This window comes from Drosophila ananassae, chromosome XR, assembly GCF_017639315.1.
Source record: "Drosophila ananassae strain 14024-0371.13 chromosome XR, ASM1763931v2, whole genome shotgun sequence".
Classification (NCBI taxonomy): Eukaryota; Metazoa; Arthropoda; class Insecta; order Diptera; family Drosophilidae; genus Drosophila; species Drosophila ananassae.
In genome coordinates, this window is record NC_057932.1 from 19767572 (window position 1) to 19783384 (window position 15813).

General features: G+C 40.3%; 1 protein-coding gene and 1 long non-coding RNA gene across 4 annotated transcripts in view; both read right to left on the bottom strand.

Annotated features, from left to right (window-relative positions):
- Positions 1 to 1559: 1559 nt before the first annotated feature.
- Positions 1560 to 3055, bottom strand: LOC116655125. 3 transcript variants are annotated; one of them, XR_006507699.1, is made up of 4 exons: positions 2701 to 3055; positions 2255 to 2651; positions 1865 to 2179; positions 1560 to 1799 (listed from the first exon to the last, which is right to left on the bottom strand). It is a non-coding gene; the product is annotated as an uncharacterized LOC116655125 (long non-coding RNA). The 3 variants fall into 3 exon arrangements; XR_006507700.1 differs by having other exon boundaries at positions 2255 to 2456; positions 2525 to 3050; XR_004310281.2 differs by having other exon boundaries at positions 2255 to 3042.
- A 5261-nt stretch (positions 3056 to 8316) lies between these two features.
- Positions 8317 to 15813, bottom strand: part of LOC6498768 — a 33656-nt gene continuing 26159 nt past the window's right edge. The window contains exons 4-5 of the mRNA XM_044717351.1: positions 10948 to 11121; positions 8317 to 10882 (exon numbers count right to left, since the gene is read on the bottom strand). Of these exons, the coding sequence (XP_044573286.1) occupies positions 9855 to 10882; positions 10948 to 11121 (1202 nt within the window). The 3' untranslated portion in view covers positions 8317 to 9854. The remainder of the gene's footprint in view (positions 10883 to 10947; positions 11122 to 15813) is intronic.

A 15813-nucleotide genomic window follows, 5' to 3' on the forward strand; every position in this document is an offset into this window, starting at 1 on the left:
GGGGGGGACAAAGATTTCCTTATCGCATCCGCTTCTAGCGTTTGATGGCTCGAAGACCTCGGACGAAATCTGTTCGTGTGAAATCTTAATGATTTCTGATATTTTTGAAGCATTTATGAACCGATCTGGCAACGCCGCTCATTCTTCAATGTGGTCTATGGCCCCTAGAAACTCCGTTCCTGGCCCGATCTGGCGACGCTGTGCATTTTTGGAATCAGGACTCGAATGTCCTTCGAACTGCATCTTTAGTTTTTCGAAATCGAACAACTCATTTTCGACCCGATTTTTGAAAAAATGGAAAGGGGTTACATCACGTTTTTTCTCGATTTTCGCGAAAAATTTTTTTGTCCAATTCCGGCGATCTTTGGTTGCATTTCGACTAATTTTGGGGCGCTGATTCTGAAAATGTAGGGCATTGCCAGATCGGATGAGAAATGGCCGAGATATGAGCTATAGAAAGTACACGTTTTTCAAATGCTCATATCTCGGCCATTTCTCATCCGATCTGGCAATGCCCTACATTTTCAGAATCAGCGCCCCAAAATTAGTCGAAATGCAACCAAAGATCGCCGGAATTGGACAAAAAAATTTTTCGCGAAAATCGAGAAAAAACGTGATGTAACCCCTTTCCATTTTTTCAAAAATCGGGTCGAAAATGAGTTGTTCGATTTCGAAAAACTAAAGATGCAGTTCGAAGGACATTCGAGTCCTGATTCCAGAAATGCACAGCGTTGCCAGATTGGTTGAGAAATGGCCGAGATATGAGCTATAGAAAGTACACGTTTTTCAAATGCTCATATCTCGGCCATTTCTCATCCGATCTGGCAATGCCCTACATTTTCAGAATCAGCGCCCCAAAATTAGTCGAAATGCAACCAAAGATCGCCGGAATTGGACAAAAAAATTTTTCGCGAAAATCGAGAAAAAACGTGATGTAACCCCTTTCCATTTTTTCAAAAATCGGGTCGAAAATGAGTTGTTCGATTTCGAAAAACTAAAGATGCAGTTCGAAGGACATTCGAGTCCTGATTCCAGAAATGCACAGCGTTGCCAGATTGGTTGAGAAATGGCCGAGATATGAGCTATAGAAAGTACACGTTTTTCAAATGCTCATATCTCGGCCATTTCTCATCCGATCTGGCAATGCCCTACATTTTCAGAATCAGCGCCCCAAAATTAGTCGAAATGCAACCAAAGATCGCCGGAATTGGACAAAAAAATTTTTCGCGAAAATCGAGAAAAAACGTGATGTAACCCCTTTCCATTTTTTCAAAAATCGGGTCGAAAATGAGTTGTTCGATTTCGAAAAACTAAAGATGCAGTTCGAAGGACATTCGAGTCCTGATTCCAAAAATGCACAGCGTCGCCAGATCGGGCCAGGAACGGAGTTTCTAGGGGCCATAGACCACATTGAAGAATGAGCGGCGTTGCCAGATCGGTTCATAAATGCTTCAAAAATATCAGAAATCATTAAGATTTCACACGAACAGATTTCGTCCGAGGTCTTCGAGCCATCAAACGCTAGAAGCGGATGCGATAAGGAAATCTTTGTCCCCCCCTTGAATAAAACCCTCACAAAAATTCTTTATTGGGAGTTTACAGAATATGTCGATTCAATTCAGGAAAAAATGCGGTTCAGGGAATAGTGTTTTATGGGCATCAAGCGACATAGGTCCCGATGGCTTTCTGATGGGAAGGACGACAGCTGAGGAGCCTCTTTGGGTTGGGCCATCAACGTAAGGCGATAGAGCGTTGATTCACATTAATTGGCGTACCGGAATCTGCTGTATCTCGTTCACCTGGGAAGTAGAAGCCATATTACCTAAGGCAACATGATTTTCTCCTGTTAAAGATATTTACTCACCCGAGATTGAGAACACCTCTTTCTGACTGCAATGGTGGTAGCTTCAGCATCAGATCATCAAGCGTAGCAGGATAATATTCAGCGGAAAGCTTAGCTTGTCTTCGTAGATGTCCAGATAGATCTTCTCCGGACCCTAGGCCAGCAGAATCGTCGGCACTCAACTCTGTTTGTTTGTTGAAGCTTCCAGTCTTCTCCGTCTCAAAGCAGTAGTCCCAAGAATTTCAGATAAATTTCCTTCCATTCAAAGCATTCCCTCCAATGACAGGCAACAGTGAAACATTCCGTGATGAACTTGTGTTGTTGACATTGTCGGCCCTAGAAATACAACATTACAAGATTAGCTCAAGCTGAACATTATGTGTAAATAAACACTTTTGCCACAACACTCACCTACATAGTTATTTTCTGGCATCGTCGTCGCGGTTTCTACATTGTTATTAGCCGCAGCACTCTCGTCTGCAGCCGCCGCAGTTCCATGCCGGTCCGACAGCAGCAAGACCACGAATATAGTTGACTGTCGGCTCCAGGCTTCCCTTCAGGTTCATAATAAGCGGCTTGATCCTGGCAATGCTTGCATCTTCGACTTTGTCAACTGGACCGTTAAAATGTGCCGTTCCACATTCAGATATGGAAAGCTTCAGATTTGCAACGCGTACTCACTTGGTGCGTACCCGGCGCTGTCAAAATGTGGCCGGCCTGCACTCTGGATCGTTTATACTCCTGGACAATGTCTAGGAGCTTGAGGCGCCGTCGCACATAAAGTGATTGGAAGCTGCAAAGGGAAAAACTATCTTACGGATAATGTGCTAGTTGTTTTTAATGAACTTATCGTTAACTTGTTGTCGTGGTCATTCCCAAGCCTCCATGCCGGCTGCAAGATCATGTGGTAGCTCGCGATAGTTGCAAGAGAGATATGTATTGGACCTCGCCCCGTCGTCGGCACCAGTTCCCCTTGCATTCGCTCTGCTCCAGGCTGAGAATCCTTTCTCTGGTTGCCTTGGAAAAGTCGAAATCGTCGTTTTTGCAGCTTTTCTTGGCGTGGTTCTGAAAGAGACAGATACACAGTGTTGCAAAACGAAAAGCTTGTGTGTTGCGAAACGTACGAATCTAGTGTTGGAAAACATGTTGCTGCAACAAATGTTGCTGCAATAATGTTGCTGCAGCTCTTGTGATCGTCAGGCCTCCACGTATTTGTAAGCTTTTCAGAAATATTTTAGAATGCGGCTCCAATTTGAAATTAATGAAAAATGAAAAATTTAAATATAGGTAAAATAAATAAGAAAATAAGTTTGGTTCAATTAAAAATTAAAGTAACAAATGATCACAAAAGAACCCCACAACAAACTCCAAATACAAGAAAGACCCCGGCTAGAACAGTATATGCGCAGAAATGCGCAGAAATAAAACAAAAAAAATATAAGAAAATGAGTACTACCAAGGCTTTATTTAACAATTAAAATATGGGAAAAAATATAAGAAAAGGAGTACCACAAAGACTATATGCGTAGCTGGAGAGGCCACTGCATTTGGAAATAATTTATTTAAGAATTAAAATATGGAAAAATATATAAGAAAAGGAGTACGACCAAGACTATATGCGTAGCTGGAGAGGCCACTGCATTTAGAAATAATTTATTTAACAATTAAAATATAGAAAAAAATATAAGAAAAGAAGTACCACAAAGACTATATGCGTAGCTGGAGAGGCCACTGCATTTGGAAATAATTTATTTAAGAATTTAAATATGGAAAAAAATATAAGAAAAGGAGTACCACCAAGACTATATGCGTAGCTGGAGAGGCCACTGCATTTAGAAATAATTTATTTAACAATTAAAATATAGAAAAAAATAGAAGAAAAGGAGTACCACAAAGACTATATGCGTAGCTGGAGAGGCCACTGCATTTAGAAATAGTTTATTTAACAATTAAAATATGGAAAAAAATATAAGAAAAGGAGTACCACCAAGACTATATGCGTAGCTGGAGAGGCCACTGCATTTAGAAATAATTTATTTAACAATTAAAATATAGAAAAATATATAAGAAAAGGAGTACCACAAAGACTATATGCGTAGCTGGAGAGGCCACTGCATTTAGAAATACTTTATTTAACAATTAAAATAGAGAAAAAAATATAAGAAAAGGAGTACCACCAAGACTATATGCGTAGCTGGAGAGGCCACTGCATTTAGAAATAGTTTATTTAACAATTAAAATATAGAAAAAAATATAAGAAAAGGAGTACCACAAAGACTATATGCGTAGCTGGAGAGGCCACTGCATTTAGAAATAATTTATTTAACAATTAAAATATAGAAAAAAATATAAGAAAAGGAGTACCACAAAGACTATATGCGTAGCTGGAGAGGCCACTGCATTTAGAAATAATTTATTTAAGAATTTAAATATGGAACAAAATATAAGAAAAGGAGTACCACAAAGACTATATGCGTAGCTGGAGAGGCCACTGCATTTAGAAAAAGTTTATTTAACAATTAAAATGTAGAAAAAAATATAAGAAAAGGAGTACCACAAAGACTATATGCGTAGCTGGAGAGGCCACTGCATATCGAAACAAATAAATTAATAACAAATGAAATGAGGGACCAAAATAAGAAAAGAACTACGAATATTTCGATAATAAAATATTTTCATTAAATAAAAAATAAAAGCCAATTAAATAAGAAAATCAGTACCCAGAATGTTTTATTTTCCTTCAGCCCATTTTGAATTAAATACAAAATAGTATTTAAATAAAATCCAGGTAAAAAACTAAAATGAATTAAAAATATAAGAAGGAAAGAAGTGAGATGCTAACTGCTTCTGTGAAGGGCAGCAACTGATTCTGGCTGGAACAGAACCTCCTTATATACCACCTCCAGGGCCTATCACCATTTAATTGAATTTTGCAACACTGGTTTGGCTCAATGCAACGAGAGATAATGACCTTTCACAACACAGACTTCAGTGTTATTAAAATCACTTTCAAAGTCCTCTATAGCTACTTTCTGTAACTGCACTATCGGAATTGCTTCATAGCAAGTATCATGAGTATCGTAGTTATGCCCAAAGAAGGTTGGGAAATGAGAGGGTTATTTTGAGGGAAACTGGGGTAGTCCTTACATTTCATAACGTCAAACTCCATCCGATATAAGTTCCGATTATCCCCGATTGTTGTCGCACTTCATGAACGCATTCCAAGCTTAAAATGTCGCTACCGTTGCTGTTCCCATTCCTGTCGGCCTTCCAGCTCCACAATCGGTGCAATCGGTGGAATGCGACGACTGCAACAATCAAGCAATTTATTAATAATAAGCATTGCAATTAGCACTGCAAGTGATTTGATGGGAATTGCCGAAAGGAGATGCCTCTGATATGCACGAGACATTTTAATGTGCGACTGCACTTACAAAAAACACTATTCAAATATGAATATAAATAATTGTATGCAATTATAAATATTAGTAATAAATGCCAATGATATATGAGCAATTGATAGTGAGGATAACCATTTATTTAACCCTTTTTTTCGCCCTGTGTAATAATGCTTTGGCGTGTGTTTGTTTGCCGCCTGTCACAGGCGTCATAATAAACAGGCCCATGCCCATTCCCTGGCCCATTCCCATGCCATGTCCTGAGCAACAATTTGCAATAAACTGAAGTCACATGATGCCGACCGGAATAAGGGGAAGTTGGGGGCGCCATTCCCAATTCCCGTTGGTTGTTCTTGTTGGTGAGGCGACACTTAAATTTATTGCACACACGCATTGGGATGTGTGTCCTCCCTAATGATGGCATAATTAGCAACAAACGGTAGATTCCGCCTTCGTGCCTTAAGTTTTTGGCGCTTGATAATGACATTCAAAGTCAAATGGCTCGAGGGTTGGAAACATGTTAATTGAAAGCCCACTTATTGAAATGAAAACGCGACTCAAAGATGCACAAAAGGACATTTATGTATGTATGTATATGTCCTATGGCCGTCTCTTTTCTTGCATTAGAGTCTATCTCTCGTTTCGGGTGGGCAGTTGTGTGTGTGTGGGTGAGGAGTGTGTTGCCAGGACATAAAATTTTCTATTTAACGCTTGGGTGGAAGCTTCAGCCAGGACAGCTGCTTTAATTTCGAACCTGTTCAACCTCAAAACACACGATATGAAGTCCTTTTCGTCCTTTGTTGCCAACAAGCTGCCACAAATTAGGAAACTGAGAGAAATTTTAAGAAAAATAAGTACTAATACGATGTAGGATTTTTTATCTTGAAAATATTTTATAGAATATTTTCAGAAAAATATTTTTAGAATATTAATAGAAAAATAAATAATTAAAAGAACGAAAAGATCTAAGACCTGAAGGTCTAAGGTGTTACAGGTAAGGCTTGAATAATTATTTTTTCCTAGTGTAAAAATTTAAAAAGCTGGCCAATGTCAACCGCTGGTCGTCCTGGGCAACTGTTTATTAGGTTGTGTCGTTGCCATTTCTTAAGATTGCCCGCTCACACTACTGGACAGGAATTCGGCTCGAGTCACCTCCTCCGGATTCGTCGCCATCAAATGCCAGTCATTATTTGAGGCAGAAGGCATCCAGGGTAGCCAGGACAACGTCTTCAGACAGGATCCTTGGCCCACCCTCCCCCAAGTCCACTTTATGACAGACCAAATTGGAAGGCAGTGCCAGAATTTTAAGTCTGATTTTTGACATTTTTGAGGAAGGAAAAAAAATACAATGGAAAATAAAAGGAAAATCTAAAGAAAAGGTTTAAAAAGTGATGATTTTTTTAGAATTTTATTACTTTAAAATTCTATATTCCAGAGAGAAAGTTAAAGATTTTTTACAGAATATAAATACCAACAGAAAACTGTCCCAAGAGCAGTTAAAATTAATGATTATACATCCTTACATATCCTCAAATCCATAGCCATCCAAGCAGACAAAGAAAATCAAAAGGCAGCTGAGACATTAAGGGCCATTGGCCAGCCAGGACAGTCCTCGAAAAAAGGCGACACAGGAGACCAGGTTGATGACAAAAAGCAACCCCCGAAGGATAACCAAGGATAACCTTCGTTACAGGTTATTCATTTTTAATTTCTTTTCTGTCTTTTTCCCTATATGTTTTTATTTTAAGGCCAAAAGTGTGTTGTATGTTAATTTGCATCCTTTTAAGGATCAGGTTCAGGTTCAGGTTGCTCCTGACGATTTGTCAGTTCCAACTCATAAGGCAGAGTTAATTTTGTGTCATTTGTTTCTGATTTTCGAGGCACACTATAGAGCCCTTAGACCCTTTCCTTAACCCTGCCCCGCACTCGTGTGCCGAAAAAGGGTTGTCCGGGATTGGGGCTGGGGTTGGGCTGTCACATATGGCTGGGATGGCGGAGAAGTTGACAAATGCTCTCCATTTGTCCCAGGCCGAAGGAAATCACATCAGACACCTTTCGGGGACAAGAAATAAATATTTTAAAATCTTAGAACTCTAAGTATTCTATTATATTTCCTTAATTTTAATCACATGATTAAGAGCCTTGAAGATTAACATTTTTCATTGCCTCCTAAGTGGCTAAAGAAAAAAAGAGTTGAGGGAAAAAACTTTCCCTTAGAATAAGAACAAGTGCGGGAGTAATTAATCCCCTGCTAAAGACAAACGATTACAGTAAGCCCTTGGGTTCGGTAAAGGATAATCCCCGTATATTTCACTTCTGCGCTGTCTTAGAAGCCATTCGCTAATTGTTTCTATGCTTCATTAGGCACTCAAATAAAAACAAGAGGAACAAAAATGATATAGGAATATCCGAAAGAGAGATATCTTCGGTCTTGGACGGAAGCCAGATCTCATTTAATATGAGACGGAAAACTCATTCATTATTCGCTGGGAACAGGTCTTAAATAAGCTCCAGGCCCGTCGCGGGACACATCACAAGTTGAAAGTCTTTTGGCCCCTTTTGGACTTTTGGCGACCCTTTTGCCACTTTTTCCAGTTTTTCCCACTTTTTGCCACTTTTTTCCGCTTTCAAGTTTGACCATTTATTTAAACTTTTTATTCGGCTGCTCGGAGATTTCCCTGTTTGCGCCAAAAAGACTTCAGACTCGGTAATAAATTTAATTCTCCTCTTTCCTTTCCCAGCTCTGCTCTTATTTTTTTTTTTCAGATTTTGTTAACCCCTTTATTTTTCCGAGGCAAGGGGGTGGCGAATTAATTTTCTTAAAAGCTTTTCTTGGCGGCGCTGATTATCCAAATCCCCGCCATAGCCCTCACGCCCCCATTTATTTTCTGCGGCTTTTCCATTTTTCCCTCTTTGGAAAAAAAAGTTTAAGAAAAGTTGAACAAAAATTCCTGATCTACATCAACACAAAATTGATTAACAAAAAAAAAAAAAATAATAGTCTAAAATATTAATAGTCAAGAAGTTGAATTTTTAATTTGAAATTTTTATTAACGAATTTTTGGTTTTATTTTTTTTTAGGGTTTTCACACTACTTGAAAGTACCTTTATATACAAATCATCTGACTTTCGGTGTATTCTTCTTAAATTTATTTTCAATAAATTTTAAAATATGCTTCGTCATTAGTTGTATTCCATTTTATGTTGCAAAAAAAAAAGTTATTCGTTTTCTTATTTCTTAAACATCTAAATGTAATTCTTGTTGGATTTTTATTTTGGTTTCCTAGGAGGGGCAAGTATGCCCCTCCAGATGCCCCACAGATCTGGTGTCTATATATCTATACTTCGATTTGCATATATCCTTCTATATGTGTGTGAGGGGCCCCTGCCTCGAACTATTTACTTATAAGATTCTTAGGGCCTTGCTAATTGATTTAAATTCGATATGTGAGCCGCTTACGTTAGGGTTTACCAAAAAAACAAAAAAAAAAATACAAACACACAAAAATTACATATTCCAAAGATTGCTTCACAAGTTGGCCTTAAGAGTGGGAGTTTCTAAAGGTACTATCTTGATGGATTTTTAACAAGTATTATTTTATTAACAAATATTGCACGTTTTTATTTAAAATAATCGGTAAGAAATTTAAGGATCATAAGTTTCCTTTATTTAAACTTTAACTCATTCTTTGGGAAAGTTTTTAATGGAATTGCGTTGGATATCATCTTTTATTAATTTAAACCTAAAACTTTTCTTTGGTTGGTTTTTAAAAGAGAAGCTTATTATCCCAAAAGAAGTGAAGCCACATTTTTTTTCAAATCTCAAAAGAAAGAAAAAATGGTCACACTTTTTACGTTGAATTTTCTTTTGAGCAGATTTCATGGGATTTTTATCTCGATTCATTTATGGTATTTCATTTCAAAATCGGTTAAGAATTATCTAAAATATTGGCCTAAAGGCTTACAAAAATTTTAAATTTTTCAGTTTTTGAAAGATTTTGAAAATTTTTGATAAAATGCCATTTTTTAAAAAGCATAGCTCGGCTAATATTTGTCCGATCCATCAATGTCATATCTTTCTGTGATTGGCTCTTCAATCACTATCTTTCGGCATTAAAATCTAGCAACACAAATTTTGATCCAATTTTCGTTAATTTTCATGATGTTACCCCTTACAAAAATTTTCAAAAAAAGTGATCCATTTTTATTAGACTATTTTGGAAATAATAGTGCTTGAATCGCCAAGCTCCGAAAGATATAACACTTCAAAATCAAAGGACTATTGGCTGAATTATAACTAACTAGAGTTAGTATTCCGAGTTAGTTATTACAGAGTTAGCTAGTTAAAAGCTAGCTATTTTTATTTTGGTTAATCGTGATAAAAAAATAATAAAATCAAAACAAAATACACACCCACTTGTGAAGCAATCTTGGCCAGCTGCGATATGGCGACTATTTATTCCCAACACCTACTGCTGCTAATGCTGTTGTTGTTGTTGTTCTTGGGGTGTGGTATAGCCACTCCCACTCCCACACCCAAGCCCTGGGTCAGGCCACGCCCCTACTCCCACTCCCACTCCCGCCCCCGCCCCGAGCAAGGCGGCCGCCAGCCGCTAGTATGGTCGCCAAACATCCGCCGATGGCTTGGGAGTCCTGTTCCGGATGGGTCCTCCTCCGGACACTGCTGCTGCTGCCGCTGCTCCACCCACGCCGCCTGCTAGTCCTCCACTGGCGCCGCCGCCAGCCTCGCCGCTGGACGCCCCACTGGCCGACCTCGAGGTGGTGCTAACGTCGTCCAGATCGATGGTTTCCACGGGCGACGGCGACCGCCGGCTGGAGCTGACGGGGGGCGAGGCGTTCGGGTTGGCGTTCTCGGCGTCGGGGGGGTTGTGGGTTATCAAGGTCACACAGCGCTTGATGAGGTTCACCCCGTCGTGGTCCTGACTCGAGGGCGGCACCCCCTCGGGCGTGGGAGTGGTGTTCGGGTTGAGATTGGAGGCTGCTGCGGCAGCGGCGGCGTTCCTCAGCCAGGGGAGATCACTGTAGCTGCCGTAGAGCTGGCTGTACAGCCACTGGCTGGACTGGGGGAGCAGGGGGCTCTGCAGGAAGAGCTGGGCGGCCAGGGCGGGGTTGAAGCTGTGCGCGGGCGGGAAATGGTTGCCGCTCCCTGCCCCGGCAAAGCCGCCAAACAAGTCCGTCGGATTCTTGCTCCTTTGGATGAGGGCTGTGAAGGCTCCTCCCGATCCTGGCGAGCTCTCACCCAAGGACCCGGCCATCCCATTGTTATGATTCGTGTTCTCTTCGCGGGATATCGAATCCGTTTCCTCCTCGTCGTGGGTCAGCGGCGAGCCCAGGGACTTGCGCGGTGATCCTGTCACCGAAATGCTATCGCTCTCGAATCCTGCATCGATGTTGCTGTTGTTGTTTGTGTTGTTGTTGTTGTCGTTTTCGTTGTCCTGCAGACTGGTCAGAGGAGCCAGGACCGGCGAGGAGCATCCAATGGGCGGCTGGACGAAAGCGCTCAGCTGGGTGTGGCCGCTGGTGGTTGTGGTGGTGGTGGGAGATCCTTCGGGGCTCGTGGTGCTGTGGGCCAGTTGCTGCTGTTGCTGCTGCTGTTGTTGCTGCTGCTGATTATCTGCTGCTGCAAAAGGATAATAGTAGTATAAGTATCCTTGAAACAATAGTTGGGGATGTGGGAAAACCAACCACTTAGTCCACGGAGGCCGCTGGCCGTAGGGAAAGCCGCCGCCGCGGCCGCTGCATGGTGCCCGAAGAAAGGTCCTGCGGGAAATCCTGCCGGCCGGCCACCCAAGGCCATGTGGGCGCGCCAATCGGGGGCATGCAGGTGACTGTGCATCCCCACCAGGTGATGGGCGAATCCTAAAATATATTCAAGATAGGACCGGCTTTTAGTAAAAGGAATATTTAAAAACTGGACCTTTTCGGCACTTCTTTATTATTAAAATAAAATTATTGGAAAATAAAAATAAGAAAAACAATTAAACAGAAAATCACAGAAAGAAGTGCAAGCAAGTCAAAGCTAGGCACTGTCGAAATAAATTATGAATCAAATAAGGAAAAATAAAAAAATCAGAAAATCAGGACCCAGGATACACTATTGAGGATCTAGAAGAGTTCAGCCTCAATTAAACATTAAATTAAAAAGTAAAATATTAAAAAATAATTAAGAACTAGTGAAAAGTTTAAAATTAACCCAAACTAGAGCAGTATGTGCGTCGTAAGTAGAGCCCACCGCTTTTGGAAATAATTTATTTAAGAATTAAAATATTAAAAAAATATATAAGAAAAGGAGTACCACAAAGACTATATGCGTAGCTGGAGAGGCCACTGCATTTACAAATAATTTATTTAAGAATTTAAATATGGAAAAAAATATAAGAAAATAAGTACCACGAAGACTATATGCGTAGCTGGAGAGGCCACTGCATTTATAAAATATTTATTTAACATTTAAAATATGGAAAAAAATATAAGAAAAGGAGTACCACAAAGACTATATGCGTAGCTGGAGAATCCACTGCATTTAGAAATAATTTATTTAAGAATTAAAATATGGAAAAAAATATAAGAAAAGGAGTACCACCAAGACTATATGCGTAGCTGGAGAGGCCACTGCATATCGAAACAAATAAATTAATAACAAATGAAATGAGGGACCAAAATAAGAAAAGAACTACGAATATTTCGATAATAAAATATTTTCATTAAATAAAAAATAAAAGCCAATTAAATAAGAAAATCAGTACCCAGAATATTTTATTTTCCTTCAAACCATTAATTGGATTTAATAATAAGTAGTATTAAATAGTATAATAAGATCCTGGACCAAAATAACGTAACTCTCCAAAAGCCAGGTGAAATATTTAAATTGAATAAAAAATAATGAAAATAAGGAAAGAAGTGAGTTGTTAACTGCGCTGGAGGCGGGCAGCAACTGACTATGGCTGGAACAGAGCCTCCTTATATACCAATTATTTCCAAGATCATTTTGCAACACTAGTTCGAGAGTCAATATAACTTTTGCAACACTACCATAAGTTTTAATCAACGCCTACTGAAAGTAAGTTTCTCAACACTAGTTTTCAAGTTTAAAAAATCAACTAAAATAAGAAAGTAAGGAACCCTTAAATGTTTAATATTTCTTTAATATTTCCCAACAAGCACCTGCTATAATGTCAGTTTATTTGAAGAGAACTCCCGTGAGGCAGCTGGCCGGCCAGACAGTTCATAAACCCCTTTGGCCAAAGTGCAATGCCAAGACCAATAACCCGAAAATCTGGCTGGCCAAAAAACCGAGAAACAAAAGCCGAAAAAAAGGCGAGAGAAAGAGAGCGAGCGAGTGGCAACGAAACAGGCCAAGCGGGCCAAGACAAAGCCTCGTCTTGACCACATATAGCCCACTGTGCAAGACCAAAAATGCTGCCGCACATTTTGGTTGCCGGGAAAACAACAACATTGGCCAGGATGTACCTCGCCATGGCCTCGCCTTCCCTCCTCAGGACTCTCAGACACTTAGAACGGCAGCCATTGCTGCTTATATAAAGGTCCTTGAGAGGGGGAGATTGTATCCTTTGTATGTGGCTGTGTGTCCAATAAGAACAGCAGCCACCTGCCCCAAGACAAACTTCTAAATAAATTCATTAAAATTATCCCCACCTGACCCCCCGCTCTTGCTCTCGCTCTCACACACTCGCTGTGTCTCTGTCTGGCGCTCGCTCGCTTTGGGCCAAGTTCGGTGTGGCCAAGTCCGCCATCAAGTGGCAGCCCACAGTTGCGGGCATCGCATCGCATCATGCCACTGCCGCTGCCGCTGCCACTGCACTCGGCCTCCTAGAGTCCTGCTCCTTTCTGGCTCCAAATTCTGGCTCCTTCGATTGCCGACGTAGACGCCAGGACGAGACGCCGACTGCGGCCAGGATAACCAAGACAGAGGCCAAGACAGAGGCATAGACACGGAAACCAAAATATATCAAGTATACGCCAAGTGGACTCGGCTAGTTTTAGGTTAAGGAATACAAATAATTATTATTCTTAGTAGAATAAATTATAATATATTTATATATGTATTTTCTTCTAACTATTATTCTTTATTTTTACTTATTAAATTAAAATAAAAAGAAGAATGTAAAAGTCCTTAATATTAAAAACTAGAAACAAATTTTATATTAAATTGAAGCAACCTACTCCCATTTTTTTGCAGTGCCCTTCGAGCCAAGGAGAAATGGCCAACAGTGGCTGCTTAAGAAAACGCCAAGACTCTCTAGCCGAGACACTGAGACCGAGAGAATTCTCCAATACCGACCGCAATACACTCACATGTTATCGCTCGCCTCCTCGCTCCCACTGCCACTGCCACCTCGCCTCGCCTCCCATCTCTTTCACACTTGAAGCACATATGGCAGCTAGCTGTCTCTTTCAAGTAGATGGCTGACTGGCCTGTTTCCGTCTCGCTCCGGCACACTTGAGGCTAAATACTTGGCCAAGTTTTGCCAAAGTTTGCAAACCAAAATTTTACCGAAAATGTGACACCAACGAACCAACCAAAGGAACCAAGCCTCCGGGATGCCCCAGCGCCCCCGCCCCCGCCCCCGCCCCCGCTCTTTTGGAATGCCACTGTCCCACTGACATCCCCCCCCACCCCCACCCCTCGCCCTTTACTTCTCCTGGAGACATCATTTTGGTCTCAAGACCTCCTGGCAAGTGCTGTGAATTTTCCATGAAATGCATTACTTGATTGGCATGGCCGACTGACAATTTCCATTTTCATTTGAGTATCATCCCCCCCTCAGCGACTCTTATATGGCCATGCTATATATAGCGTATATATATATATATATAGTCGATGGGATATCGGCACAATACACGTGGAAAAGTGGGTCAAACAAGCAAAAGTCACAAGTTGTCAGGCATCATCTTAGAAGCTCCCCGTCTGGCATCTTTTTTTGATGAAAACTTTTCCTCAACCGTCAAAACAAAGCCAGAAGAAAGAACAATTCTCTGGAATAAGGGGGGGGGGGGGGGGATACATTGCAATAAATAAAGGAGGGTACCATGAGGGGGGGAATATAGTATGCACTACTATATATAAACTGCAATAGGGATGTCATTGAGAAGGCAAGTTTCCTCGAGGGGCCATTGTCTGCCGAAGAAGAGCCTTTAGAAATGGCTCGAGTTTCGCATTAATTATGCGAAGCACTCGAAACAGGATTGAGAATCCTGCAGGATAATGAAGTGGCTTCTCGCTTTAAGATTTTCTTTATTGAAATTTGAGCTCTTTTTTAGGGGTTTTTGCACTGAATAGGATTTTCTTAGGGTCTTAACAAAGGAGAGTATTATTGGAGGGTTATAGTGGGTCTAGGGTCTGTTTGTTCAAATTTCTTTATTGTTTGGCGATTTTTTTAAGTACAAAATGTAATTTAATGAAAAAAAAGTAAACAACAATATTATATAACATATTTCTAGTTAGCTTTTGTTAAAAATAAGCTAGATTAAATATAATTGTGAAGTAAGAGGCTTGAAAGAGACTCCTCAAAAGGAACTGATTTCAAGAAAGTCGTCTTCAAAACGTCTAAACTATTAAAAAAAAAATATATTTTTTATAAGATTTATATTTAAACTTTAGCATTAGCTGTCAGTTTTTTATAAAGACACTTTTTTGAATAATTAAGAGATAATTTTCAAGTGAGACATAAGATGGTTCTAGTTTATAGGTGTTTCTCATAAGAAAGGATCTTGGGGCATTAATTTTCCTATTTTTATCTATTAAATTATGATATTCTATTCTAGGTCTATTATATTGTATATATTATATTATCATTATATAATAGACCTCTATAGATCTCTTAAAACTTCCTGATATATTTTAATTATGTTTTAAGCAGCTTATATACTCTTCTATTTAAAATCCCCATCAGCCATTATCTCCAAACTATTTGCGAAAAAAAGTTACTTTAAATTCCATTCAACTTTATCATTTAAGTTTATTATTTTAAATGAAATTTGTAAAGTCTTGGCATTGTTGGGCTCATGTCTGGGCTGGCTCAGTTATTTATTCGGGAGTATCCTTTTTTTTTATCCTGTTTGTTATCCTGGCAGCTGGGGCGCTGTTTTATAGTTCGGGTCTTAGTTTTGTGTCACACAAAATGGCAGCAGTTACTGCCCGCAAAACTACACCGATCGGAGGGGGCACTACTACCCATCACCCCTCCCCCCTCCCCCCCTCCCTTTTGTCTTTCTTAGCCCCACCCCTTGCCCCTTGTTGACTCCATCTTCTAGATACAACCCCCTTCCCCAATCCCTAACGCCTTCTAGAAAGATACATATAGAAATCGGGGTACCGCCCACGATGTCGAGTGCTACTTAAAGTTGGCAGAGCTATGTGCGTCGACTGCGGCTGCGACAGCGACGCCAACTGAGGCAGAGACGCCAGCCGAGGCAGCAGACCATTGAGCAAATTGTGTTTCCATATAATATAACATCACGTCGATTTTGGGTAACCCAAAACTATGTACATATGTCTTAGTGTTGGTGTGTCCAGTGATAGAGCGAGAA